Genomic DNA, 27,689 nt, shown 5'->3' with positions numbered 1-27,689 from the left:
CATTTTCCTGACCCTTGGAACGATGATTCAGGTATGTTTCTGTTAAACCATCTTGCTTTAGGGAGGAAAAGATTCAAGTTCATCGGTGAATCCAAAAGACTGTGGAAGCCGGCCGCCTCTCGCCTCTCCTGCAAGCCCTGGGAAGGACTTCTCCACCTGTCTGTCATCCCAAAGACCCTCCTCCTACAAGCGGGGATTTGACCGGCTTTTGCTATGGCTACTGAACACAAGGGCAAATTAACTCTTCCCTCCTCCTCCTCCTCCTCCTCCTCCACCTCCTCTTCCACCTCCACAGTCCGCCCACCCGAATGTGCATCTGTCTTGTAGGGATGAATCGGGAAGGCAGATGGCCTGCGTTGGGGTGGATGTCCCTGCAGCCCCCGGCAGAGAGGGAAGGAGCATAAACACAGTGGAGTCAGCCTCTAGGAATCCTGCAACCTTCAGCTCCCTCCTGCCCGTCACAGTCTCCACGATCCGGCGGCAACGGTCGATCAATGAGGTGAGATTCTCTGGTTTCCATGTAAAGGAGCCCGCCGCTGCGCAATCATTTGGGGAGCAATTCTTAGAGGAGGTGGCATGGATTGGGGACACACACACGCACACACACAATCTAAGGAGGCAAATCCTCTGTGCAACAACAAGGGAAGATCAGGACGGATTTGTCAGGCTTGAAATAGGATTCAAAGAAGGGAGGCGTTGGTGATAGTGTTGGGGGTTGCGAATATCTTACTGCTATCCACCTTGGACGGTTTGCATCTTCATAACCTGGGTGACATTGACGTGGGGAGAATTCTTCATTGGTGTGTGTGGAGGGGGTGCAAAGGAGGGACCTGCCACCCCCACCCCCCACCCCCAAAATCAGGTGCGTCTGCTGTTGCCTTTGCAGTAAATGGTTGCTGAGTGTGCAGCGGCTGGAGAGTTCCCTCCCCCTCCTTCCCCACCCCCTTCCAAGGCAGGCATCAAAAGAGCAAAATCCAGGCAAGGTCAGAAGGAGCTGGGCTCTGTGTTCGGCCCAGGCACCCTGCTTGCAGAGGCATGTTATTTATTGATTGTTTTTGACGGGATGTGTCAATGCTAAATAATATTCTTAAGTGAAGGGGAGGAAGGGTATTGTGGTTTCCTTGTCAAGCTGCTAACCTGTTCTGAGGTTTTCTGGAATCTGCCTCCAGATCTTTAACCCCTCCAGATTTCAGTGTGGGGCTCCTGGTGTAGCTGGATCCCTTCTCTTTCTGATTTATAGGGGTGCCCTTGATATATAAGGGGTACCCAAGAAGGCAGCTGACCACAAATTGCGAGTTCGAATTGCTCCACAGCCTTAGTAAAACGGCTTCTTGTTTCTTTGGGTTAATGCTTTCTCTTTCTCTCTGTGGTCTCCTTAGCATCACTGCAAACAAGAGATATTGACTGTGTGGCTAGCCTTGCCAAACCAAGCAAGAGAAAGATTGTGGGTTGAATTTTATATTAAAGTGGCCAATAATTGCTGCTAGAACTGCATAGGTTCTTCAGTTCCCTTTTCACATTTATGCAAGGAAAAAATGCACGGAAAAAAATCAGCTCCGGAAAAGCCTCAGCTGCTTCTTTTACTCAAAGAACTGAGGTTTCTAGTCCTTGCAAATGTCAAAATGGTCCCAGTGGAATCATAGAAATCAGGATGTTCCGTGCTCAGAAGGTGGCCCTACAGTGCCTTGCCTCATACCCTGCCCTTTCCTGTGACCAGCAGAAATGGCAGATGCCAGGGGTAGTCAAACCACTTTTATGGACTACAATTCAGGGACTCATGGGAATTGTAGTCCACTGACATCCAGAGTGCCACAGTTCAGCCACCCTCAGCATATACCATGCACAGTTTGCAACGATATGCAAATATGACCAGCCAGCATATTTGCAAAACTCAGCTTGCTTTCGACAAACAATTTGGAATTCTACCAAGGACCAAAGCAGCCAGCATTAAGATACCAATGCAATTTTGTTAATGCAGAGTTATGAGACCCCATATCTGGCAGAACATTGGCACCAGGTGTTACACAGGTGAGGGGGGAGGCTGATAGCAGACTGCTGATAATTGTGGATATACTGTAGGGTTGCCAGTTCTGGACAGGGAAATGCCTGGACATTTTTGGAGTGGAGCCAAGGGTGGGCAGGGCTGGGGGAAGAGGAGGGACTTCAATGGGTTATAATGGCCTAGAATCCCCCTTCCAAGGCAGCCATTTTCTCCAGGAGAACCGATCTTAGTTTATTGGAGATCAACCATAATACTGGGAGCTCTTCAGGTGCCACCAGGAGGGTGGCATGCCCAATATGCCTTTGGGTAACCTGTTCTCTCACTGTGCTCCATGTCCCGTCCTCCCTCTGTTCTGTTCTGCTCACCCAACCGCAGGGGTAGCCAAACTGTGACTCTTCAGATGCCCATGGACTACAATGGCCATGAGCCCCTGCCGGGCTCCTGGGAATTGTAGACCATGGCTATCTGGAGAGCCACAGTTTGGCCAACCCTGCCCAAGGGAATTCTCTATTTAAAGACAGTGAATCCAACTTGGATCTTGCTAGATCTGTACAATGGTGAAGGGTGTTCTTGAGGACTAGTTTCAACCAGAGACCAGCTGAGACAAGGACCTGACCTGTGGATTTCACACTCGCTCAGCATTTCATCGAAACTGGGCTGGAGCTGGGCCGAGTGGTGATGACGATGGCATGGCTACTTTGGGAAGGCAGGACCCAAGCTCGGTGTGATGTCATGCAAGTGTCAAACCCCCTGGCCCAAGGTGCCTTGCCCCAATACAGACATCATGGCAAGAACATGTGAATGGGATCTGGGCAGTTTGAAGCCACAGCACAGCTATATAGAGAGAGGAGGGGATGCAAAACCAGGGCTGAATCTACACTTACTTCGTTTATACCATTGTGGATCCTGCTGAATTCGGATAAATTTGAACTAGGGTCTTCCTCTATCCACCCCCCCCCCATTGAAACAGAAAAGTGTTCTGCACCTGATTAGGGAAGCTCAGAAGGGGGGAGAGGAATCAAGCCCAGCAGGAGCCTCTTTCTTTTCTTGAACGGGGGTGGAGGGAGAACTGAAGACAGTAGAGGAGGGGGAATAAATCCAAGAAGAAAATCTCTGCCGAGAGAAGTTAGAGCTTCTGGAGCTTTTGCTGAGATAAGTTAGGGCTTCCCTAACTTAAGAGAAGCCTTGCAACCTGGGAACGAGGAAACCTTTGAACTGAAGTCCTGGCCAATCAGGGCTTTTCTACAGTGTTAGAGGCTCAAGACAGCTAGTTCGTTCGGGAAAAGTAGAGAGCTGCAGCTTTACTCATGCCAATTTTTCAAATGTCGATGGTTATATCCACTCCAGGATATCACGGGGGAAAGGTAGGATCACTACGGATCAATCCTGCTTGCTGCAGAGGGAAATTTTAAATCGGACAAAATCAAAATGGAAATCGCATTCAGTGTAGACAGCAGGGTTTGAATCAACCTGAGATTGAAATCAAAGCTTTGTGCAGATTCAGCCCAGAAGACCGCACAATGTGCCAGCTTCACTTCTTCGGGCAAAGGAGTTACTTCTGGCTCGCCCCAAGTGTCTAGCAGAAAGTTGATTACAAAAGTAACTAATCCCCTCCCTGGAGATGCCGGGCCTAATAATGGGGATGCCAGCCTCCAGGTGGGATGTGGGGTTTCCCTCAGAATTACAGCTATCGCTAGAATGTGGAGATCAATTCCTCTGGAGAAAATGAATGCTTTGGAGGGCTGTCCTTAGGATCTTGCACCTTCTGAGGTCTCTGTCCTCTCCAAGATCCATCTCCAGTTTTCCAGGAGTTTTCCAGCTTGGATTAGGCAGATTGTGAATGGGTGGGCAGAAGGGATTTTGTCTGAGCGTGGCTCTTTGGCCCTTCCTTGCATGCCCAAGGAATGGCTGACTGGCACTTTGGGATCTGGAGGTGACTCTCCTACAGATTGGACTAGCCAGGGCATTATCTGGGCATGGAATTGGGGTCACTCTGGTGGGCAGGTAGTTGTGGATTTCCTGCATTCCACAGCATGTTCTGGAGGTCCCTTCCGACTCTATGATTCTGGAGGTCCCTTCCGATTCTATGATTCTACGATTCTGCGATTCTATTTGGCAGCCCAATCGCCCTGGCCCCTACTGGTGGGAGGGAGCTGGCAACAATATCAAGCTGTCCCGGGAACTTGGGGCAGGCAGGGCAAGATGGTGATGTCCCTTTAAAGTCACAGAAGTGCCACCACCATCTTAAATAAATTCATCTTTTTTTATATAACCCACCCTTCCTAGATATTCAGGGTGGGTCACAACCACCTGTCATAACAACTGACAAAAATATAAAATCATGTAAACATTAGATACAATATTTTATGTTCCAATAGCCCCTGACGAATTTAGGTTAGGAGGAGTCAGATACTTGGAAAGCAAATCTTCCCCTAGTTTCCAGCCGGAAGGCCAGTGCTTCACGATGGTCCATCAGAGCCTTGACCATAGGTCTGGCAGAACAGCTCTATCTTACAGGCCCTGTGGAATTGGCTAATGTCCTGCAGGGCCCTGATCTCCTTCTGCAGGCTGAAAAGGACCTGGCCCTGGCCAAGGCCGGTCTCACTTTCTTTGGGTCCTATTATATGACACTCCAGTAGGAATTCCCCCAATCTCTGGGCCATTTCGCACGACTTCAAAGTAGCAGAATGGTTGCTATTTGGAAACGCTACTAATTTGCCATAACCCACGACGTCGTAGACAATCTGCAACAATCCTGAAACCAATCAGCAAAAAGCGCTTCGTTGTGGCGCTTTCAGGGGAATCCAGAAAAGTGGATTCACCCTCCGGATAGCGATACACTCCTGCAACCAATCTGCAACAGTAGCGCTAAAGACCTGTGCGTTACCATTGTTGCTGGTTCTTCAAAGTCCCTCCCCCTGGCTCTCTCCTCCAAACTTCCGGCGAAGCGATCGCCATTTTTTTTTCTCCGAGCGAGCGGGGATAAACGCACCGGCGAGCCTCTTTCTGTTTAGAGGCTTCCCTGGCTTCAGTCCTTCACCTTTAGTCACTAAGCACAAACCACTGAAAAGCCCGTTTGCTGAAATAAAGTCCCTTTATTTTTTACACATTAATTCAGCCGAAAATCGGGCCCGTGAGCGGGGGGGGGGGATTTTTTTTTTATCACTCGAGGCAGCGTGGCAACGATCATACGATCAAACGACAGCTCACATTAGGCAGCTGGATGGGTCTCCCCATTGTAACGAATCTACACAGATTCGTTGCAATGGGTCTGTTTTTTTAAAAAAAAAACCTTTCTTAAAGGGAAAGGGGCTGTTTGGGAGCATGCTAACGGCTGCCCATTGGCTGCTTGACGGCCAGGGGCGGGACGAGCTTGGCAATAGCGCTTCCTTTCTAGCGATTTCTGCCGAGACCGGAAGCCTGTGGGAAACGCTAAAAAACGCAACTGATTCCACTACAAAGGCAGGTATGCATAACGACGAATTCCACTATTTTAAATGGCGATTTTTCATTCCGCAAACAATTTGCAACAAAGATCCCTGTGCGAAAAGGCCCTCTATGTTGCGGAAGGAGAAGAGTTGGTTTTTATACCCCGCTTTTCACTGCCCGAAGGAGTCTCAAAGCAGCTTATAATTGCCTCCCCTCCCTCTCCCCACATGGAGATTCAGAAAATCCCTAGAGAGGCTTTTCCCAACTTTTTACTGTTCAGAAACTCCTGAAACATTCGTCATGCTTTGAGAAACCCCAGAAGTGGCACAATTGTGCAGAATATGGTTGGGAAGCAGAGCTGTGGACACGCCCACCCGGGGCCCCTCCCCTTCCAAGGCCCATTTCAGGGGGGGGGAGTCAACATGATATGGTCATATCACCTGATAAATGTTTAACAAATTTAAATATTAAACATTTATTCCACCCATTCGGAAAACCCTTCCGAGGCCACCTTTCTTCCTCTTGGTCATGCGAAGGCCAAGAAATTCTGTGCTGAGGCTCAAACTCAGGGGTAGTCAAACTGCGGCCCTAGATGTCCATGGACTACAATTCCCATGAGCCCCTGCCAGCATTTGACTACCCCTGGTCAAACTGGACATCATGCTTGCTGAAAACCCGTTTAACTTATGCAGCACTTTGTGAACTTAGGCAGATTGAGTGGGGTGGGACTGTGTTGGTGCTTGGGAAATGCTGATCTCCATATTGGGATTGGGAAGTTAATTTCTTCCAGGCCACACTGGACCAGGGATTCCGGTTTGGGGGGGGGGGACCCCGTCCTCTGGACATGGAATTGGAGTCACTGTGGATGGGCAGGACGTTGTGAATTTCCTGCATTGTGCAGGGGGCTGGACTAGATGACCCTGGAGGTCCCTTCTGACTCTACGGTAAAATACGTACAATGAATGAAGCTGGACAAAGGAGTCTGCTTTGCACTCCCACCCAGATCAGAATAGCCTGGGAAACCTCCAGCCGCTTTCTTCCTGTTCTAGGGTTCCTGCTGTTTGGGATCCTGTCCCCACCCCCACCCCCCACCCTCCCATGCACAAAGCACAACTTCATTTTGCTCAGTGCTCTGCGCAGCCATCCCATCGTCAGAGCCAACTGGAACCCATTCTTCACCGGCCATGGCTTTCCGCATTAAAGTTTCGCTCCCTTTGTGCTGAATTATATTAAAAAACGGAGCCGTCTCCCTTCAAAGTAGGTCAGTAAAGCTGTTTTTCTGGCAGCTCCTGCCAAGAGACCATGAGCTGGGCGAGAAGATGTGAGAAAGTGTGTGTATGTGTGTGTGTGTGGTGGTGGGGGGGGGGGGGGTTCTGCCGGTGCTCTGAATGCAAATGAAGAGAACCTGGCACAGGATATGAGAAAGCCTCCTGTCTCCAAGGAACAAACTGAGGTTGGCTTTATTAGAGGAGTGGAGAAATGGCATTTGGGGCTACTTTGGGAATCACCTGCATCCCTCTCTACCCAGGATCTAATCTGGTGGCATCTTTTGTGCAGGGTGACCCCAGGGCTTAACGGTGCCGCTTATGCATCTCAATAAGAAGCCAAAAATCGAAAGCAAAACAGCACAGATGCAATACAATCTTTTTTCTTATTAAATTAATATATTTCTAATTTTCAACTTATCAGTTTCCGTACATTCCAGATATGGGCCACCACCCATATTCTCAGTGAAATGCAATAACTGTGATATTTTGTTCAGATATTGACTGACAATCACTGAAGAAGACCCTGGAATCAGGATTATTACCCCTGGTTGCCCGTATCTGGAAGTTAGGGTAGTTGCCCATATCTGGAATTTATGGATAATGTTAAGTTGAAAATTGATTTTCAATTTTTGACTTCTTATTGTTCATGAGAAATCCGTGGTGTTCTTCTAGTTTATGCATTTCAAAGCCTTTCCCTGGTTCTAAAGTGAGCTTGAGAAAAGCAACTATAATCTTTTAGGAGGGCTGCCAGGTCCTCCCGCCCCCCAACCCCCTGACCACCAGTAGGGATGAAGGGGTGGGATTATCAGATCCCAACTGCAAATTTGGAGACAGACCCTAGGAAGAACTGGGACCCCAGTAAGGAGTGGAGGGACAGAGTCCACCCTCCAAAGGGTTCATTTCCTCCAGAGGAACTGAGTTCTGTAGTCTGGTGATGATGAACGTTTGTTCTGGAGGATCCCCGGGTCCCCCCAGGAGACTGGCACCCCCATCCTTGAGTGAGAAGACAAAATGGTACATAGGATAAAGAAGAGGAGCCTGGCCCGGGGGGGGGGGGTTGGGGGTGTTGGGGGGGAAGGAAGGAGGCAGTCCTTTTAGGTTGCCTAGCAACACACACACACTGGCCTTCAGCATTAGATTTAGAGTGTTGTGGTTGAGGCCTACAGAATCCTCAGATCAATGAAGAGCACGGAATTCCAAAGTCTTGCCTCAGTCAAAGAAAGGGATGCAGGGAGGGTGAGAACAGCTGGCCGGTCGTCCATCTCCCCAAGGCTCCTCCCACTGAGGATTGTTGCTTCTGAACCATCCGTGTTTCTAGCAGGGCCAACCTCCTGGCATTGCCTTGAGTTCTCCTGCTCTTGCAACGGATCTCCGGACAATACAGGTCCCTTGCCCCAGAAAAAAATGGTTTCCTTGGTGGGTGGACTCTATGACACTGCCCCTCCCCTCCCCAATCCCCCTTCCCCCCATCTAAGCTCCAAAACCGCAAGGTATTTTCCAACCCAGAGCAGGCAATTGTAAGTATTCCCCCTTCGGTCAATGCCCCCCTCTGTACTTTTTTGCCATGTTGGAAACGACAGCTGCCAGCCTCCGGGGTGTCACAACAAACTAAAACTGGGGTATACAGTAAATGGAAGATACCAGGGGAAAAGGGAGTGGTGTCATCATGACTCTGAAACTGCAGTAAATAAGGCTTCCAAAAGTGCAAAGTAGTCGTTTATAAAGTCTCATTGTCATCAAGACAATCATAAGAACCAAACAATACTGTAAGTTTGTGTCTAATAATACAACCATTCAACTTGTGTGATACACAAAATGCGATACAAATAATAACTCAAGCAATAGTTCAACAGGTTAGTTCCAACTGCAGTCCACATGAGGATCCGGTAGTCCTTTGGGTTCTGACTGTAGATTATCCACTATTGGAAGTGATCTCCAGGTTGTTGTTGTTGTTACAATTCTATGCTGCCCTTCCCTGTGTAGATATTGTTGGTAGTGGGGGCAATAGCTGTGGACATCAACCATAGCAGTCCTCTAGTTTTTTTGGAAGGTGGACTTTGGAGCATCGTACCTCTTTGAAGGCCCTTGCCCCCCCAAACCTCGGCCTCCACCCCAAAACTCTCCAAAGATTTCCCAAGCTGGAGCTGGCAGCCTTAAAAGAAGCACTGAGAATAGCCGACAAGGGAATTTCCTGGGAGACATTCTGTTAAGGAGAGGGGGCGTGGCTCAGTGGAAGAGCATCTGCTTGGAACACACAAATCCCCAGGTTGTATTCCTGGCTTCTTCATTTTAAAAAGGCCAGGCTAGAGGAGGGGTGTGAGATCTCTGCCTGAGACCTTGGAGAGCCAGTCTGAGTAGCTGATTCAGTATATGTTCATGTGTGTCGCTCTTGGATGGACATGTAAACAAGAAAAGGCCCTGGGTCCTGACTAGTTTCGTTGTTAGACTTCCTCAGCTGTGCAGTAACAATTGCAGGCGACCAGAATATTCAAGCAGAGCTCAAGTGGAAACAGAATAGAGATATTGCCTAGGATTCTAGTTTTGGGTAGTTTTAATAATTATTATGAAGGATTCTGAAGACAAGAACTTTTCTTCTTGCTTAATGTTGACCTCCAGTTGGAATATACAGATTCTTCTTCTGTAAGCTGCCTGATTTATTGATCCACTTTGTATTTCGACTTTGTTATTTTGGTATATCCATCAGCTAGAAGTGGCAGATATTCAGAATCTGAAGCTGCCTGGTATTCTAGCTCTACTGCAGGGTTGCCAACAGGCCTGGAGGAAAATGTCCTTTCTCTTTAATAGAGGCTTAATGTACAGCAGTGGGCAGCTGGAGGTGAATAACATCACCTGGTAAATGACACCCCATTTTTCTCCAGGCCTGTTGGCAACCTGGAACCTGAGGAATGGATGCATTGTCTGAGCTCTGTGGAAATATTTTTCTGCCTCAAAGGAAGTAGTAAACTTCACCTTCTAGGATTGGGTGGGTTGGGGCATGAGGAAGACAGGGGTTGGGGAAAGGGGGGCAACTTCTGTGTGGTATAATGCCATAAAGTTAGAAGTGGCCAAATTGGCTCTCCAGATGTCCATGAACTACAATGCCTGGCAGGGGCTCATGGGCATTGTAGTCCACGGACATCTGGAGAGCCACAGTTTGGTCGCCCCTGCCATACTCTATCTTCCATTTTTTTTCAGCTGGAAAAAAACACTACAAAGTCACAGAGTAGGAGAGGCTTGCTGTGAATCAGTGATTCTATGTTCAGTTCTCACTGTTGCTTCTTGACCTGCATATAAGTTTCTCAAGAGACAAATACGATGCTCTGATATTCCCATCTCTTTAAGAACTTGCCACAGTTTGTTGTGCTCCACACAATCAAAGGCTTTAGCATAGTCAATGAAGCAGAAGTAGATGTTCTTCTGGAACTCCCTAGCTTTCTCCATGATCCAGCGTATGTTGGCAATTTGATCTCTAGTTCCTCTGCCTCTTCGAAATCCTGCCTGTACTTCTGGAAGTTCTCAGTCCACATATTGCTGGAGCCTAGCTTGTAGGATTTTGAGCATAACTTTGCTAGTATGAGAAATGAGTGCAATGATGCGGTAATTTGAACATTCTTTAGCAGTGCCCTTCTTTGGGATTGGAATGTAATCTGACCTTTTCCAATCCTGTGGCCATTGTTGAGTTTTCCAAATCTGCTGGCATATTGAGTGTAGCACTTTTACTGCATTGTCCTTTAAGATTTTGAATAGTTCAACTGGAATGCTGTCACCACCACTAGCTTTATTGTTGCTCAGACTTCCTAATGCCCATTTGACTTCACATTCCAGGATGTCTGGCTCCAGGTCAGTAACTACCCCATTGTGGTTATCAGGGATGTTAAGCTCACTCTTGTATAGTTCTTCTGTATAATTTTGCCACCTTTTTAAAATCTCTTCTGCTTCTGTGAGGTCCCTACCATTTTGGTCTCTTATCATACCCATCTTTGCATGAAATGTTCTCTTCATATCTCCAATTTTCTTGAAAAGATCTCTGGTCCTCCCCATTCTATTGTTTTATTCTATTTGTTTACACTGTTCATTTAAGAAGACATTCTTATCTCTTCTAGCTTTTCTCTGGAATTCTGCATTCAATAGGGTGTATCTTTCTCTTTCTCCCTTGCCTTTCACTTCCCTTCTCTCCTTAGCTAATTGTAAAGCTTCCTCAGGCAGCCATTTTGATTTCTTGCATTTCTTTTTCTTTGGGATGGTTTTAGTTGCTACCTCTTGTACAATGTTGCGAACCTCCATCCATAGTTCTTCAGGCACTCTGTCTATCAGATCTAAATCCTTAAATCTATTTGTCACCTCTACTGTATATTCGTCGGGGATATGATCTAGTTCATACCTGAGTGGCTTAGTGCTTTTCCCTACTTTCTTCAATTTAAGCCTAAATTTTGCAACAAGAAGCTGATGATCTGAACCACAATCAGCTCCTGGTCTTGTTTTTACTGACTGTATAGAACTTCTCCATCTTTGGCTGCAGAGCACATAGTCAATCTGATTTCTGTGTTGACCGTCTGGTGATGTCCATGTGTAGAGTCGTCTCTTGGGTTGTTGGAAAAGAGTGTTTGCTATGACCGTTGTATTCTCTTGACAAAATTCTACCAGCCTGTGCCCAGCTTCATTTTGTACTCCAAGGCCAAACTTGCCTGTTATCCCGGTTATCTTTTGGCTTCCTACTTTAGCATTCCAATCCCTCATGATGATAAGCACATCATTTTTGGCGTTGCTTCTAGAAGGTGTTGAAGGGCTTCATAGAACTGGTCAACTTCATCCTCTATAGCAGCAGTGGTTGGGGCATAGACCTGGATTACTGTAATGTTGAATGGTTTGCCTTGGATTCGAACTGAGATCATTCTGTCATTTTGGGGATTGTATCCCAAGACTGCTTTTGCTACTCTCTTATTGATTATGAAGGCTACTCCATTTCTTCTGCGAGATTCTTGTCCACAGTAGCATACCTGATGGTCATCTGAATTAAATTCACCCATTCCTGTCCATTTTAGTTCACTGATTCCTAAAATGTCGATGTTGAGTCTTGTCATCTGTTTAACCACGTCCTGCTTGCCTTGATTCATGGATCTGACGTTCCAGGTTCCGATGGAATAAAAATCTTTACAGCATCGGACTGTCTTTTCGCCACCAGTTACTTCCATAACTGAGCGTCCTTTCGGCTTTGGCCCAGTCGCTTCATTCATTCTGGCGCTACTTGTACTAGCCGTCTGCTCATCCCCAGTAGCATATTGGACACCTTCCGACCTGAGGGGCTCATCTTCCGGCGTCATATCGTTTTGCCTTGTCCATTGGGTTTTCATGGCAAAGATACTGGAGTGGTTTGCCATTTCCTTCTCCAGTGGAAACCTGTTAAAGCAGCTAAATGGAGCCTCGAGGTTCAAAGACAGTCTACCATAAATAAGCAGGTGCCAGGGAGCACACAGAGGGAAGATTATTGCCATTGGGGCCCAAGGATGGCAGACCATATCCTGCAGAACCAGGTTTGATTCCCCTCTCCTCCACATGCAGTCTGCTGGGTGACCTTTGGCCAGTCACAGTTCATTCAGGATATAAAAATCTGCTCCAGTGTGGTTTTGGGGTTAAAGAACAGCAGTCTCTTATCTGGAGAACTGAGTCTGATCCACCCCTCCTCCACATGCAGTCTGCTGGGTGACCCTGGACCAGTCACAACCTACTCTTCTTTTACGCTGGACCGGTAACAGTCTTGTCAGAACTTTCTCAGCCCCACCGATCTCACAAGGTAGGGCCTGCAAGACAGAGCTCTTCTGCCAGGTTTACGGTTGAAGAAGAAGAAGAGTTGGTTCTTATATGCTGCCTTTCTCTACCCGAAGGAGTCTCAAAGCGGCTTACAGTCACCTTCCCTTTTCTCTCCCCACAACAGACACCCTGTGGGGTGGGTGAGGCTGAGAGAGCCCTGATATCACTGCCTGGTCAGAACAGCTTTCTCAGTGACGTAGCGAGCCCAAGGTCACCCAGCCGGCTGCATATGGGGGAGTGCATAATCGAACCCGGCTTGCCATATTAGAAGTCCACACTCCTCACCACTACTCCAAACTGGCAGTGGCTGGGCCCCCCTCAGGAAGCATGCCACCCTTTTTGACCCTCTTGAGTGATGATTGTTGACATAGTACTCTGCTGTCCATTGACAGGTGTTCCGTTGTGGGTGGAGAACCGCTTTTCCACTGTGTCATGGGTTTGTATTGCTCCGTTTTGTTTTAACGGGGTTTTATTGTTGTGGGGTTTTATCCTGCAACCCGCCATGAGCCAGCATGCCAAGAGTGGCGGGTAATAAACATAATGATAAATAAAGTAAATAAAAGGTACTTGTTTGTGGAGAGAGGAAGGCGAGGCAATTGTAAGCCACTTTGAGACTCCTTCAGGTAGAGAAAAGCGGAATATAAAAGACAACTTTTCTTCATTGGGGCATCCGACCAGATGCTGGATGAGATGGAGAACAGGTTGTGAACAGCCAGGTTGGCCCTTTGAACCAGGAGGGCTCTTTTTATGTTCCTGGAGCAGTTTCCCAAATTCTCTGTTTGGTAAAGCCCTCCCCACCCACAGACACCCTGCATTTAAACAGGCACCTCATTCCTCATCCCACCAATAGGCCTGCAGATGCAAGCAGCTTCTAGCTGCCCTGATGCCCTACAAAACTATTATCACCTGACACAGAGCCCAGCTTTCCAAAGCCTGTGGCTTCCAGCAGACTCACCCCCTTCTTCTCCTTCAGTGAGGGCTGGCAGGTCCCTCCTGGCCAGCATCATGGGATGGGGGCAGGTAGAACTGCTAGATCTAGGCTGGGGAACTGCTGGAGATTTGGGGGTAGAGCCTGGGGAGGGCAGGGACCTCAGTGGGGTACAATGCTAGAGATCCCGCTCCACAGCTTCCATTTTCTCCAGGGGAACGGCTCCCATTAGTCTGGAGATGACCTGTAATTCCAGAACTCCAGGTCCCTTCTGGAGCCTGGCATTGCCCCCTACAATAGATATCCCGGCCCCATTGCTCTGAAATATTCTGCTCTCAACCTTGGAGGAGATATCCAGTGTGCTGCCTGGATCCCTCTCCTTCCTCACTCTGTAATCTGCACCGAGGAGGTGTGGCACATTCATTCTTAATTAGGGGTCCCTTTCAGGCGAGAGGAAGCACGGAGGACGCAAGCTCTAATTTTGCTGTCTGCCTGCCCTGATTTCCCACCCCCCCCCACCCTCATTTAAGCCAATTTCATCCTTGCTTGGTGAATGGGAGAAGGCCCGAGCAAAGCCTTATGCAACCCAGTTCATTTCTGGCTCAGTCCGCGGAAATCACATTACAAAAGTGGCACTTAGATTGTCAACTTTGTCAGCCAGAACAAGCCGTGGTACCCAGCTCTGCCCTGGTCACTATGGTTACCAGCATCTCTCTCTCCCTCCCTCTCTCTCTCTCTCTCTCTCTCAACAAAGATCCCCTACAATTCACAGGATTTATTTTTGTCCTCTGTTGAGAGGGCCCCTGTGAGGTATTTGGTAGCCACGCAAACACAGCATGGGTTAAGAGAGATGCCAACTCCTGATCATATATCTTTAAGCCAGAGAGGTCCCTGGCCTCATTTGGGATAACATCAAGGCTGCTTGGCCTCTTTGCACCTGAGTGTTATTGGGGCCAGCTGGTTAGACTTGCCTCATTAGATCATCTTAATTGCCCCAGCTCTGCCATTTCAAAAGAATTCTAGATGGGGAAGGGTTCTTAGGGGAGTAGCTTCAGCATGAGTCCTGGCTTCCATCTGCAAGGGCGCTGGCTGTATCCATTGGGTAAAGTATCTTCTTAGAGAAATTAGACTCGCTTGAACTATGCTTGTCTCCCAGCTGTAGGAGGAGGTAAGCTATAGTTAGGATTTTTCCTTTAATCTCTGTCACACTGTTTACTTGTATGGCTACTCTGGTTTTCTGTAGCCTTAGAATATCTTTTAATATACTTTTCTACAGACTCTGGTGTATTTTATTGGCTGTGTGTTTTGTGGGACCCATGGAGAGGCAGCCCGAGTTTGGCATCCTCCACGGGGAGGGGGGGGGGAAGAGGGAGACCCCTAAATCTCCCTCACAACCCCTTTGAGACAGGCAAAGAAGCCTCCATAATCTCTGCCAGTTCTGATACCAAGTCTCCTTAGACCAAATCTCACTGGTTGCTTGCTTGGCTCACGTTGTAAAGGGCGTTTCTGAAAGTTCCCCAGTGATGAGGATACATGGTCTGAAGGACAACAGCTAAATAGAACTTCCAAGGTCAGAAGCAGAATACCTCTCAAGAGGAATGGAGTGGGTGGGAGGGTTATTCCCTGGATGCTAAGGACAGAAACGTCCTGTTCCAGACTCTGGTTTCCATGTTTTGTTTTCCTTGATTTTGAAAGCCCAGGCTAGTTAATTCTTATCAGATCTGGGAAGCTAAACAGAGTGAACCCCACTTAGTACTTGAATGGGAGACCACTAAGGACAGCTAGAGCCTCTATGCAGAGGCAAGAAATGGCAAACAGACTCTGAATGCCTCTTCCAGTTTGGTGTAGTGGTTAGGAGTGCGGACTTCTAATCTGGCGTGCCGGGTTCGATTCTACGCTCCTCCACATGCAACCAGCTGGGTGACCTTGGGCTCGCCACGGCACTGATCAAGCTGTTCTGACCGGGCAGTGATATCAGGGCTCTCTCAGCCTCACCCACCCCACAGGGCGTCTGTTGTGGGGAGAGGAATGGGAAGGCGACTGTAAGCCGCTTTGAGCCTCCTTCGGGTAGGGAAAAGCGGCATATAAGAACCAACTCTTCTTCTTCTTCCCTTGAAAATTCTACGGTGTTGCCATAAGATGGCCTGGCAGCACTCTCTAACACGTCTTTTTAGTCATCAATTGGGAGGGTTCCATTATGTGAACTTTAGTTTCAGCCATCTGCCAATGCCCACAGTTGAATTCTCTATAAGCAGACGACTCTTTGGGTGAAGAATTTTCTTTATTAAGGAATGAACCAAAATAGATGCTTGAAGTTCTTTGCTGAAACTAAAGCTCACACAAGCTCACTTACCTGTATGGCCACACTAAAGCCCACCCCTCTTTGGAACTCAAAAAACAGGTGCAACATTTCAGTGTTCCCACACTACAAGCCTGCAAAAGCAAAAGTGATGTGTAAGGCTCTCCAAGACATACTTAATCCACAGTCCCAGATGCCTGGTCAACCCCAGTGGACAAGAAATGGCCCACTAGGAAATATCCCAGTAAATGAAATGGACCCTGCTCTATTCCTAACCCACATCCACTTGCCTCTCGGGAAGGACAGATGATTCTTTCTGACCAAGATGAATTCCCAGTGTCAGACGTGGCTGCAGGGGGTGGCCACCAAACACACCCGAAAACTAAAATAACCGCAAGAGTTATTTTCCAAAAGGCATCTCTGCACCATTTTGGTTTCCTCCTCCTCCCTCTCTTTGGCACTAATCGGTTCCATTCCAAAAAGAAGCCAAACACAGCCTCTTTTTTTTTTTCCTCCCTAGCTTCTCTAATTTCCCTCCTGGAATCGGTCCCAATTTGAAAAAAGTGCTCCCGATTTCTCTGAAAGCCAAACGTTTCCCTCCCCAAAGACAAGAACTTGGTGGTAGCTGATAAGGCAGAACATTCAGGCAAAAGACCATCTTTCTACATGCAATATGCAATACATTTATGGAATTCAGTACTATAAGATGTGGCAGTAATGGCCACTGGCTTAGATGGATTTAGCTAGCGGGTTGGGAAATTCATGGCCTAATCAACCATTTCCAAATGGAGCTTCCATGTTGAAAGGCAGTCTACCCCTGAAAACCACATGTTGGGGGCTAAACAACCGGTAAGGACTGTTGTCTTCATGCCTAGACTGGGGACTTACAAAGGTCCGCAATTCACTTTTCCGAATGTTCTTATTAAATGTTCAATTGTTCATAATGTTATAGTTATTATTATGTTATTGTATACTGAGTTATTTGTATTGTTATCTCTGTTTGATGTAAACTGCCCTGAGCCTTCGGGGAGGGTGGTATATAAATGTGATAGATAGGTAGATGATGGATGGATGGAGGATGGAGGATGGATGGATGGAGGATGGATGGAGGATGGATGGATAGATAGATAGATATAGAGAGAAATAGAGAGAGATAGAGAGAGATGATAGACAGACAGACAGACAGAAAACTTGATGGAAGAGGAAGAGGGTCTTGTTCATGGCGAGCTGCCATTCTAGCTAAGTGGAACATCCATGTTCAGAGCAGCTCTACCTCAGAACATTAATTGCTGGGGAACAGGACTGGGTATATCATGCTTATGTTGGGTTGCCAGGTCTGGACTGGGAAATAAATACCAGGCAATTTTGGTGCAGGCAAACCATCTGCAGATGCCTCCTGTTTTGCTTGCTTCTAAGAAAGCAGTCCCTCATTAGGCTAACAGCCCGTTAATTAAATCAGGAAGTCTCCCTACCGTCGGCCCTCTTCTGTGTTTTGGATGCTGCCCAGGGGGCTCTGGCAGTTTCGTGCGAGGAGGGCTGGCTCTCTGCCCAATTCACCGCCTGCTGCGATGTGCATGCACGCCATCTTCCCCTGCCCCCAGACTACAGCACATCTGATCGGGAGGTTGCATGTTTGAATGCACCTCAAACCTAGAAAATTAGCCAGTCAGGTTACTGGGTAACTGTGTTTAGCAATCTCCAGGCAGGGACTTGAAGAAGAATTGCTTCTTATATGCCGCTTTTCCCTACCCGAAGGAGGCTCAAAGCGGCTTACAGTCGCCTTCCCTTTCCTCTCCCCACAACAGACACCCTGTGGGGTGGGTGAGGCTGAGAGAGCCCTGATATCACTGCTTGGTCAGAGCAGTTTTATCAGTGCCGTGGCGAGCCCAAGGTCACCCAGCTGGCTGCATGTGGGGGAGCGCAGATTCAAACCCGGCATGCTAGATAAGAAGTCCGCACTTCACAGCTGAAATCCAGACTACAGAGATCAGTTACCCCGGTGGATATGGCAACTCTGCAGGGCAGACTTCGTAGCATCCCTTGCATGATGACCTCTCCAGGGCTGCCAACCTCCAGGTGGCACCTGGAGACTCCCATTATTATAACTGATTTCCAGAAGAGAAAGATCAATCCCCCAGGCGCTGTTTGGGACTCTATGACAAGATGCCCTGATGAGATCTCTCCAGGTATTTCCCAACCAAAGCCGGCAACCTCCCCTCCCTCCCTTCCCCAAACTGCCCTCCTCCATTACTGCACCAAAATCTCCAGGAAGCTGAGTTGGCAGCTGTACACTTGCTCCCACAGTCCTGTTTTCTCACTGCCCTGCTCTTTTTCAGATGGCCTAAGTGACTCTGTCCACACAGGTCCTTGTGAATACACCACATTTGCCAGTCTCCTGACCGGAAGTGTAGAAAGCAACCTGCCAGTGAGGGCAGCAAGCAGAGAGTCCAAAAGAACTGGCGGACAGGGCTAGGTGGTAGAATTGTAGAGTTGGAAGGGATCTCTGGGGTCATCTAGTCCAACCCCCTGCAGAATGTAGTGTAAAGAAGACATGTCTTTAATCCATATTCCCATATTCATACATAACACCAAAACATTGATCCGTTAATGACTCGCTTTCCTCAGTGGCTTAATTATATTTTTGCTATTTTTATGCAAAACCTCAATGATGGCTTGTCAAATACCACCAAGTTTACTTTGTCTGTAATCTCTGAAGCATAAAGTATAAACCAATTCGATTCCGAAGGTCTCCTGAAATGAATTTTCCCCCAGGGGACAGAGTCATTGTGGCACAGCCTACAGATCTATACTTTATGATTTATACTTTACAAGGGAGAAAGCATTCAGGAATACAACGGGCAGTAGATCGGGGTGTGTGTGTGGAAGAACTCTGCAGATAGCCTCCCCGTCCCCACAGGATCCAGAAAGGCTGGAGGCCGCTGGGGCAGGGAACTCACTGGCAGGGACAGCTCTAATGCAGCTGGGATCTGCAGCCTCCGAGCCTCAGCGGGAAGTGGGAGAAGAGGGTGGTCAGGGATGGGGGGACAGAAGGCGATTGGCTGGCTGCTGGACAGACAGGCAAGCCGGTTGGAGGAGGAGGCAGGGGCGGGACAGCTGCCCTGATTGGGTGTTAAGTGCTGAGTGGCACTGAGTGGCTGTCCCGCCCCTGAGTGCCTCCTCCTCCAACCGGCTTGCCATGAGAAACGCTCCTCCTCCAAGGCCTTACCAGAAATATTAAGTGGAACAGATTTTATACTTTTCCCTAGGGGACCTCCCCTGTGTGTTTGGCTCCGCCTCCAGTGGCAGCTGCTTGGCTGCTGTGCCCGCCACTTATTGTCAGCTAATGGCTGCATTTTGTTCTCGTCCGTCTCGGCTGCAGGAATAGCCATGTTGACCAGCATCACCGAAGGGCTGCTGTGCTGCCTGCTGGGCAAAACACCCAACGCGGTCGGACCTCTGGAAAGCATCGAGTCCAGCGATGGCTACAGCTTCATGGAAGTGAAGCCCGGGCGGGTCCTGAGGGTCCAGCACCGGGCGCCAGTCCGCCCGGCGGGGGCCGAGGAGGTGCCCCCGCAATCCGGAGCGGTGCACTGCAAGCGCCGGATCACCGTCTACCGCAACGGACAGATGGTCATCGAGAACCTGGGCGATGCCGTGCACTCGGACATCCTCCACCTCCAGAACGGCTCCGAACCCAACAGCACCGTGGAAGTGGAAGTCTCGGACGCTAATGCCACCGCCCCGCCGTCGGCCAACCCCTCCGCCACCGCCGTCAAACGCCGGCGGCGCAAGCCCAAAAAGACGGTCAACATCGACTGCACCAAGTACATCACCAGCTGCAAAGGGACCCACGCGGACGTGGTCCTCTTTTTCATCCATGGGGTGGGAGGCTCTTTGGACATCTGGAAAGAGCAGCTGGACTTCTTCTCCAAGCTGGGCTACGAGGTGGTGGCCCCGGACCTTGCGGGCCACGGGTGCAGCTCGGCTCCCCAGATTGCAGCGGCCTACACCTTCTACGCCCTGGCCGAGGACATGCGCAGCGTGTTCAAGCGCTATGCCAAGAAGAGAAACATCCTCATTGGGCACTCATACGGGTAATTTATTTATTAATTTTATTATATTACCGCCCTCCCCGAAGGCTCAGAGTGGTTTACAGGGAACAGGAAAAGATACAGATAACATGTGGTAATAGGTGATAACAGTAATAACAATAAGTTAACATGATCATAACAATAACATTACAAAATGGAATTGCAAGAGCCTCAGCTCAGCTCTTACTGGGACCCAGTGAGTTAGGCAGACCAGTGTCAGTCATAGCAAGGGGGGGGGGGCCAAGGGCCAATTGGAAGAAGGGAATGGGGCGGGATTGCCCCTGGGGAACCAAGATGTAGGAGACGAGAGGCTGGCCTTTGGTACATCAGATGACAGCTAAAGGAGGGCTTCCCTCCCTGTGGGTGGTGGAGTTTCTGGATGTGGGTTGGTCTCTCTCTCTCTCTCTCTCATTCTCCTGAGGTTCTCTTCGTCTCTCAGTTGCATACTTTCTCCAACCATCATCTGCAGGGTCTCCTTCTGCACCTTCCTTGCCCACGAGTACCCAGACCTGGTCCACAAGGTCATCATGATCAACGGTGGGGGCCCAACGGCTCTGGAGCCAAGCCTCTGCTCCATCTTCAACATGCCCACGTGTGTCCTCCGCTGCCTCACGCCGTGTCTGGCCTGGAGCTTTCTCAAGTGAGTCACTGAGATCTTGGGAGGCCAGCGTTGGCTTGGGAAATCCCTGGAGATTTTGGGGGTGGAGCCTGGAGAGGGACCGTAGTGTGTGTATAATGGTGTACACACCACCCTCTGGAGCCGCCCCGCGCTGCTGCCAAGAGGCAAGGTGTGATGAAGATTAATTAAAAATAATCAAAGAAAACGTATAGCATTTATAGTATGTAAAGATAAGTTTCTGTATGAGCTGGTCTATGATGCCGGAAAACGCAAAGGCATTCTACTTAAAGAAAGATTCTTATATGCCGCTTTTCTCTACCCGAAGGAGTCTCAAAGCGGCTTACAGTCTCCTTCCCTTTCCTCTCCCCACAACAGACACCCTGTGAGGTGACAGAGCCCTGATATCTCTGCTCAGCTAAAACAGCTTTATCAGTGCTGTGGTGAGCCCAAAGTCAGCCAGCTGGCTGCAAGGGGGAAGGAGTAGGGAATGATATCCGGCTCCTAGATTACAAATCCACAGTCCTAACACTGCACCAAGATGGCTCTACTTAGACATAACAACAACAACAAATTTATTTTATTTGTATACTGCCCTCCCTCAGGGTGGTGAACAACCGTAAAAACAATCATATAGTTAATCACAAACAAACATTGAAACTTTTATAGTCACATCTTCCATTTAAGTTCCATTCTGCCTTGCATCAGCGCAGTCCTCTGGCATAGAAACATAATTGCAGTTTGCAAGGGAGGTTTTCTGTAAGGGCACTGGTCCCAACCAAAAGCCTGGCGGAAGAGCTCTGTCGTACAGGCTCTGCAGAGCTGCACCGGTCCCGACAGGGCCCGGATCTCCTCTGGGAGCTCCTTCCCCCCTGGATGAGGCCAGACATATTTCCGGGGCCAGGAACCACTAGCTGGTTGGCATTGACTGAGGATAATGCTTTTTACCCCCCTGGTTGGAATTAAGAATTTTTAGACTTCTGTTGTATTTGTAACGGTGTGAGATTGCATTGGCCTCTGATGAAGAGCTCACAGATCAAACTGCGTTAGGTCCATGTCGTTTGTGCCACTGCTGTATATTTTCGCCCCTCAGCCTTTTTGGTTCTCACTTGGCTGAAAGACGCTGCAGAGGGCAGCCCTGGCGAAGTGTCTTGGCTGTTCACTGTCCCCAAAGACCCTCGCCAGGGCCACCAGAAGGCGCTTGCAAACTGACTGCATGTCATGTTCCTCTTCCCCAGCCAAAGGGCAAGAAAGCACTTTAAAAAAAATCCAGACTCCTGCAATGGGGGTGAGAAGCATCACAGCCTAAAAATTGTTAGTTCCAAATTGTCTGCTTACCTCTCGGCTTCCTGTGTCCTCCACAGGGCTGGCTTTGCTCGCCAAGGCGCCAAGGAGAAGCAGCTGCTGAAGGAAGGACATGCCTTCAATGTCTCCTCCTTTGTCCTGAGAGCCATGATGAGTGGCCAGTACTGGCCCGAAGGAGATGAGGTCTACCATGCGGAGCTCACAGTCCCGGTGCTGCTGGTTCACGGGATGCACGACAAGTTTGTCCCCATCGAGGAGGACCAGCGTATGGCTGAGGTATGGCTTGCAAACAGGGCTGCGTCCGTCTGTGAGGGCCCTGCCAAACTCCCAAGTAAGCGGACTCTGTGGGTGAAGAAATCAGTCACCTCCATGGAGGAAAAGTAACAAAAAAGGTATACCCGAGGGCTTTTCAAAAACTGAAGTTAGCCTTTCACCTGGCCCACCTATATCATGCTGGTGGGGCTCATGGGCATTGTAGCCCATGGACGTCTGGAGAGCCACAGTTTGGTCACCCTGGACCTATATGACCCCCAGCAAATGCTCCCTGTCCCCACAGCACAAAGTTGCAAAAATGAATGTTATAATAAGACTCCGCCTAGACATGCTTGTTCCACTGCCCAAGGCCAGAGAGCCCAAGGTCACCCAGCTGGCTGCACGTGGAGGAGGAGCGGGGAATCAAACCTGGCTCACCAGATTAGAAGTCTGCACTCCTAACCACTGCACCAAGGTGACTCAACGAGGAGGATGGATTATAAATGAGTTCAGTAAATGTTCCTTTCATTGAAAGGTTATTTTCCTTATCATTCAGCAGGTGGTAACTTTTGAGGTGCCCTTACCTTGGATGGCCCAGGCTAGCTTGATCTTGAAAGATCTTGGAAGCCAAGTAGAGTTGGCCCTTGGTAGGACTTTCCCCCACTGGGTCTCCAGGTGATCTTTTTCAATTTCAGCACCTGGGGAGTAGATGGGAGTCGTTGTGGTAAACCAGTTTCCCTCCCAACTTTATCCGCAGATCCTCTTGATCGCGTTCCTGAAGGTGATCGATGAAGGCAGCCACATGGTCATGATGGAATGTCCAGAGACGGTCAACACACTCTTGCACGAATTCCTGCTTTGGGAGCCAGAAGAGATGCCGGCAGGGGTTGGGCTAGAAACAGAGAAGAAATAAAAGGCCATGCGGAGTGCACGCGAGAGAGACCCGCTTCCTTTGTTGCTTCCCCAGAAGGAGGGATTTTCCTGATGGGAGTCGGTGGCAGCAGAAGGCTTGTCTGTGGGGAGAAGCCCACCCCACCTCCAGGGGGAAGCCGTTGACTACAAGCAGGGTGGATGGAGTACAGGCTGCCCGCTGTGGGCCCCAAGGCAGAAACAAAGTGAAGGATGCCTGGGAAGGAAAGGAAGAGTCTTCCTGCGCCAAGCTTTCATCCGGATTCCTTTGTAAGCATCCTCATTCATTTCTCACGCCCCTGCTTCAGGCAGGCTGAAGGGAGATGGCTGCGGCTAAGCCTCAAAGGAGACTCTCAAAATGTGACAGCAAAGACGGGAAGTGGGGAATCCTTTCCTAGACTGGGTTAAGAAGGAAGCCTCTTCTGGTGTTTGGCCCACCCATCTAACTTGGGCACAGAAAAGGCAGTTGGCATTTGATACACTAGAGAGGAAAACGGAACAGATGAAACTGAAGAACTTGGAGAACTTCCCTGCTTCCTGAAGAGTCTTGGCATATCCACCTTGGCCAAAAGACTCTGCCGTGGCTGAGTTGGGAAGGAGATGTCGAGAGTTGCAGGGGTGGTACATTAACTCAGCTGACAATGTCCAATTTCTTTCACTTGCTCTGGGGAATGTCCTCTACCAAGGTGCCAAATTGACATCTTGGGCTTGCTGTTCTTACAGTGAGCAGGTTCATGCAGCGGAGCAGGTTGATGGGGGTTACCCAGAGTTAGCGATGTATAGCATACCTGTCCCAATGAGGTTTCTCATTGCATCAGCCCCCAATCTCCAGCCCCTAAGATTCCGGAGTCTGCTCACAGATGGGAGGGACAAGAGCTGCGGTTTCTTTCCATTACGACGCGTTAATGTTCCAAAATGCCCTCCTAAATTGTAGGCTGAATGCGGACACCTCTGATCTTTGGCGCTTGGGTTCGAAAGGAGAAAGTCGTGTTGTAACAGGAGACCACTGGCCTTCATACCACTACTTCTGCCATGCTACGCTATTCACAAATGCTTGCTTCTCTTCCAACTTGCATGGAGGAGAAATGAGTTGCAATGATGCTTTCTGGAATTTGCTTTTTCCCAGAATTTTTTTTTTTTTGGTGGGAGGGCAATGATAAATCTAAAAGCCTGGTTTTTAGGAATGTCAGAGTCACACTAAAGGCTCCTGGCGGTCCCTGTATTTAAGAACTGGGTATATTGCTCCTGTTCTTTGTGAGGGTCAATCCAGTCTCGTTGCTTCGCCTCATTTCTCCTCTGTCCCTTTCCCGCTTGCTCCCTGTGTAACCAAAGAGTCATGGCTCACTCTGACAGTGCCTGTGTGAGGTTCAGTTTTGGATCCTCCTTCTCTTCGGACGTGGAGCCTCGAAAGTCCAGGACCGAACGAGTTTCCTCATGGCATTTGAGGGCAAGGGCTTCTGGAAGGACAGGAGGGGCACATCTTTAGGGCGGTGTGGGAGAACTTCCCAAAGGGTAGGGCACATCTGTTAAATTGCCTACTGGGCAAAATACTCAGCCCTAGTCTGGCCTTGCCTCTGTAGACCACAATAATAAACATACTGACGTGTTTAGCTGGTTGTTATAGCAGTGTTTGAATTATTCCCCACCTCCCCAGCTGATCACAGTTCATTGCGGGGGGCATCTTGGCCCCTCATGGGACAGCTGTTGGGAGTCAAGGGGGCTACATTTTAGGATGCATCTTCAATTAATGCAAGTGAACACAACATATCTGTTAATGCCAACCCAACGCTATGTATTATCCAGAACAGGGTCGGTCAAACTGTGGCCCTCCAGATGTCCATGGACTACAATTCCCATGAGCGCCTGCCAGCGAATGCTGGCAGGGGCTCATGGGAATTGTAGTCCATGGACATCTGGAGGGCTGCAGTTTGACCGACCCTGATCCAAAAGCATATGTGGGGTAAGGATAAAAAGAAGAGTTTTTCAAATTTCAATACTTGAGGGAGTCTCAAAGCAGCTTCCAATCACCTTCCCTTCCTCTCCTCACAACAGACATCCTGTGAGGCAGGCGGGGTTGAGGGAGCTCTGACAGAACTACTCTGTGAGGACAGCTCTAAAAGGATTGTGACTGGCGCAGAGGCACCCAGCTTGGCTGCATGTGGAGGAGGAACAGGGAATCAAGCCTGGCTCTCCAAGCTCTTAATCGCTACACCAAACTGGCTCCTTAGCCTTGTGAAAGGAAAAGGCTTCACTTGAATACTGATGCTCAGAGTACTTTGGAATGTTAAGCATTTTCCATGCTGCACTGGCTCTTAAGCTCTGTTCATGGAATCATAGAGTTTGAAGGCGCCACACAGGCCATCTAGTCCCACCCCCTGCTCAATGCAGGATCAGCCTCAAGCATCCAGGATAAGGAGTTGTCCAGCAGCTGCTTGAAGGCTGCCAGTGAGGGGGAGCTCCCCACCTCCTGAGGCAGCCCAGTCTACTGCTGAACCACCCGGACTGTGACATTTTTTTGTCCTGATATCTCACCCGAACTGTTCTACACCTAGTTCAAAGCCATTACGGTGGGTCCTCTCCTCTGCTGCCAACAGGAACCGTTCCCTGCCCTCCTCCAAGTGACAACCTTTCCAGTACTTAAATACTTTAAAATGAAATTGGCTTCAGAAGCAAACAAGTAAGCACATGTTGGACTTTCTGGGGAGTATTTCATTTGTGCTGGATCATGTCCACTGTTATTTTAAACCAGAACTTTAAAAAGGAAGTCTTAAACCTAATAGAGACCCTCTTCTTCACTGCTATCTCCTCCACAGCTGGAATAGTCCAATCTTGAATTGCTAGGGTCAGGTCAAGAGCTGGAATAGTCCAATCTTGAATTGCTAGGGTCTGGTCAAGATTATATGAGTTTCACTGGTCCTTCAGCAAAACGAGCAAGCGAAATGTCACTAGCTTTGGAAGTTAAGCATCCCGTTCCAGCAGAACTGTGCTTAGCATGTGGTTGATGAAACTGAAATCAAAGTGGAAAATCCAGATCAGGGCGGAAGCCTTTAAAGACACTGGCCCCAGCATTGGGACAGATGTGTACAACCATCTCATTTCATTTAAGGTGCTTGGAGAATCTTTCTGGCACTTAAATTGATTGCTTCATTGTACCCCCAGAACCTAAAAGGGCCTATTACAAAAAGGGTTTCAGGCTCTAGATCGGTGGTCCCCAACCACCGGGCCGCAGCCCAGTGCCAGGCTGCGAAGGCCCTGGCACTGGGCCACGGCTCCCTGCCTCCGCAGGGCCACACATGCACATTTGCGCCATGCGTGGCCGCAAACGCGCATTCGCGGCACTCCCGCGCAAACGCGCGTGCGCGACCCGGCCGCGCGTGCATGGCATGCGCCGCCAGTTCGCAGCCTGGAAAAGGTTGTGGACCACTGCTCTAGATAACCTTATGCAGGATCCATTCTGGCAAGGCTAGTTCAGCCTTATCAGATCTTGCAGGTGTAATCGGTTTAGGAATAAAATGCGCCCACACGTCGAATAAGATGGTAAGCAGAGCCCTTCTGGATAAGACTGGTGGACCATCTAGTCCAGCATCCTGTCTCACTGGTCTCTCTGGAGGGCCAGCAATGGAGCAGAGAGGCTGAGGCCTTCATAAGAACTTAAGAAGAACCCTGCTGGATCAGACCGGTCGTCCATCTAGTGCAGGATTCTGTCTGTCACAGTGGTTAATTAGTTCTTCTGGACGGCCAACAACAGGGAATAGCGGCCTTCCCCTGATAAGAATAGAATAAGAGTCCCGCTGGATCAGACCAGTGGCCCATCTAGCCCAGCCTCCTGTCTCACAGAATGGCCAGCCAGTTCCTCTGGAGGCCAACCACAGGGCACAGAGGCCTTCCCCTGATAATATAAGAAGAGCCCTGCTGGATCAGACCAGTGGTCTGTCCAGTCTAGCATCTTGTCTCACAGTGGCCAGTCAGTTCCTCTGGTTGGCCAACAACAGGGCAGAGAGGCCGAGGCCTTCCCCTGATGTTGCCTCCTACACTTGGATGCGGAGACTTAGTGCCTCTGAATGCAAAGGTTTCCCTTAGTCATAGCCGCTGATAGAACTATCTTCCATCAATCCAAGAATCCTTAAAATAAAGCTCAAAAACACACACCATATCATCCCTTCCCCCGGCTGTAAGGACAAGGCATCTCTGATTTCATAAATCCAATACTTGCCATACTTAAAATATCAAGTTGATACCATTGCCCTTACCTCTCAGAATCCTTGCAGGCTCTTTTCTGGCTGAATCTAGCCCAACAATGTCATAACTCTGTATTAAGAGGGTATGGAGGGGAAAGGGGCGAGCAGAAGAGATGTCTCGGTATGCCAGAAATTAAACCCACAGCATCAGATCCATACCATTCGGCCACATGTGGTTTTCCATCTTCCACCCAGTTTCATTCGGCCTGCTGCAGGGTTACCAGTTTTGGGTGGAAAATAGGGATCAAGTAACCCCACAACAGAACAGACTAAATCATGTTGGAAGAACAAGTTCTCAAGTCTGGTTAGGAGGGAGAAAGGCAATTGTAACTAACAGTTTTAACGGTGTCTTTACACTGTTTTCTTTGGGGACTGTTAACTGCTGTTCTTGCAAAAGTGTGTTTCCACTGAAATTCATTCTCGGGAACTCTGAAATTCCGTTTTTGGAGCAGAGAATGTTGTACACAAATTCACCATCTGGATGATGAAAAGGACTGCACAACAGTGTTATCCCAGACTCTCAAATAAAGTATTATATTCTCAA

The 27,689-nt window shown here is 48.9% G+C and overlaps 1 protein-coding gene across 2 annotated transcripts; it reads left to right on the top strand.

Moving 5' to 3' along the window:
• Positions 1-228: 228 nt before the first annotated feature.
• Positions 229-27,689, top strand: ABHD8 (abhydrolase domain containing 8). Of its 2 annotated transcripts, none has more exons than XM_077331971.1 (5): positions 229-499; positions 19,114-19,828; positions 20,295-20,465; positions 21,806-22,022; positions 22,756-27,689. In XM_077331971.1, the coding sequence occupies exons 2-5, from the start codon at positions 19,122-19,124 to the stop codon at positions 22,909-22,911; spliced, it is 1,251 nt and encodes a 416-aa protein (XP_077188086.1). In that variant the 5' UTR covers positions 229-499; positions 19,114-19,121; the 3' UTR covers positions 22,912-27,689. The 2 variants fall into 2 exon arrangements, with proteins under 2 accessions (XP_077188086.1, XP_077188085.1); XM_077331970.1 differs by lacking the exon at positions 229-499 and adding an exon at positions 14,438-14,603.

The sequence above is a fragment of the Paroedura picta genome, chromosome 4 (assembly GCF_049243985.1).
Source record: "Paroedura picta isolate Pp20150507F chromosome 4, Ppicta_v3.0, whole genome shotgun sequence".
NCBI lineage: Eukaryota > Metazoa > Chordata > Lepidosauria > Squamata > Gekkonidae > Paroedura > Paroedura picta.
This window is presented reverse-complemented; position numbering and strand designations above follow the sequence as displayed.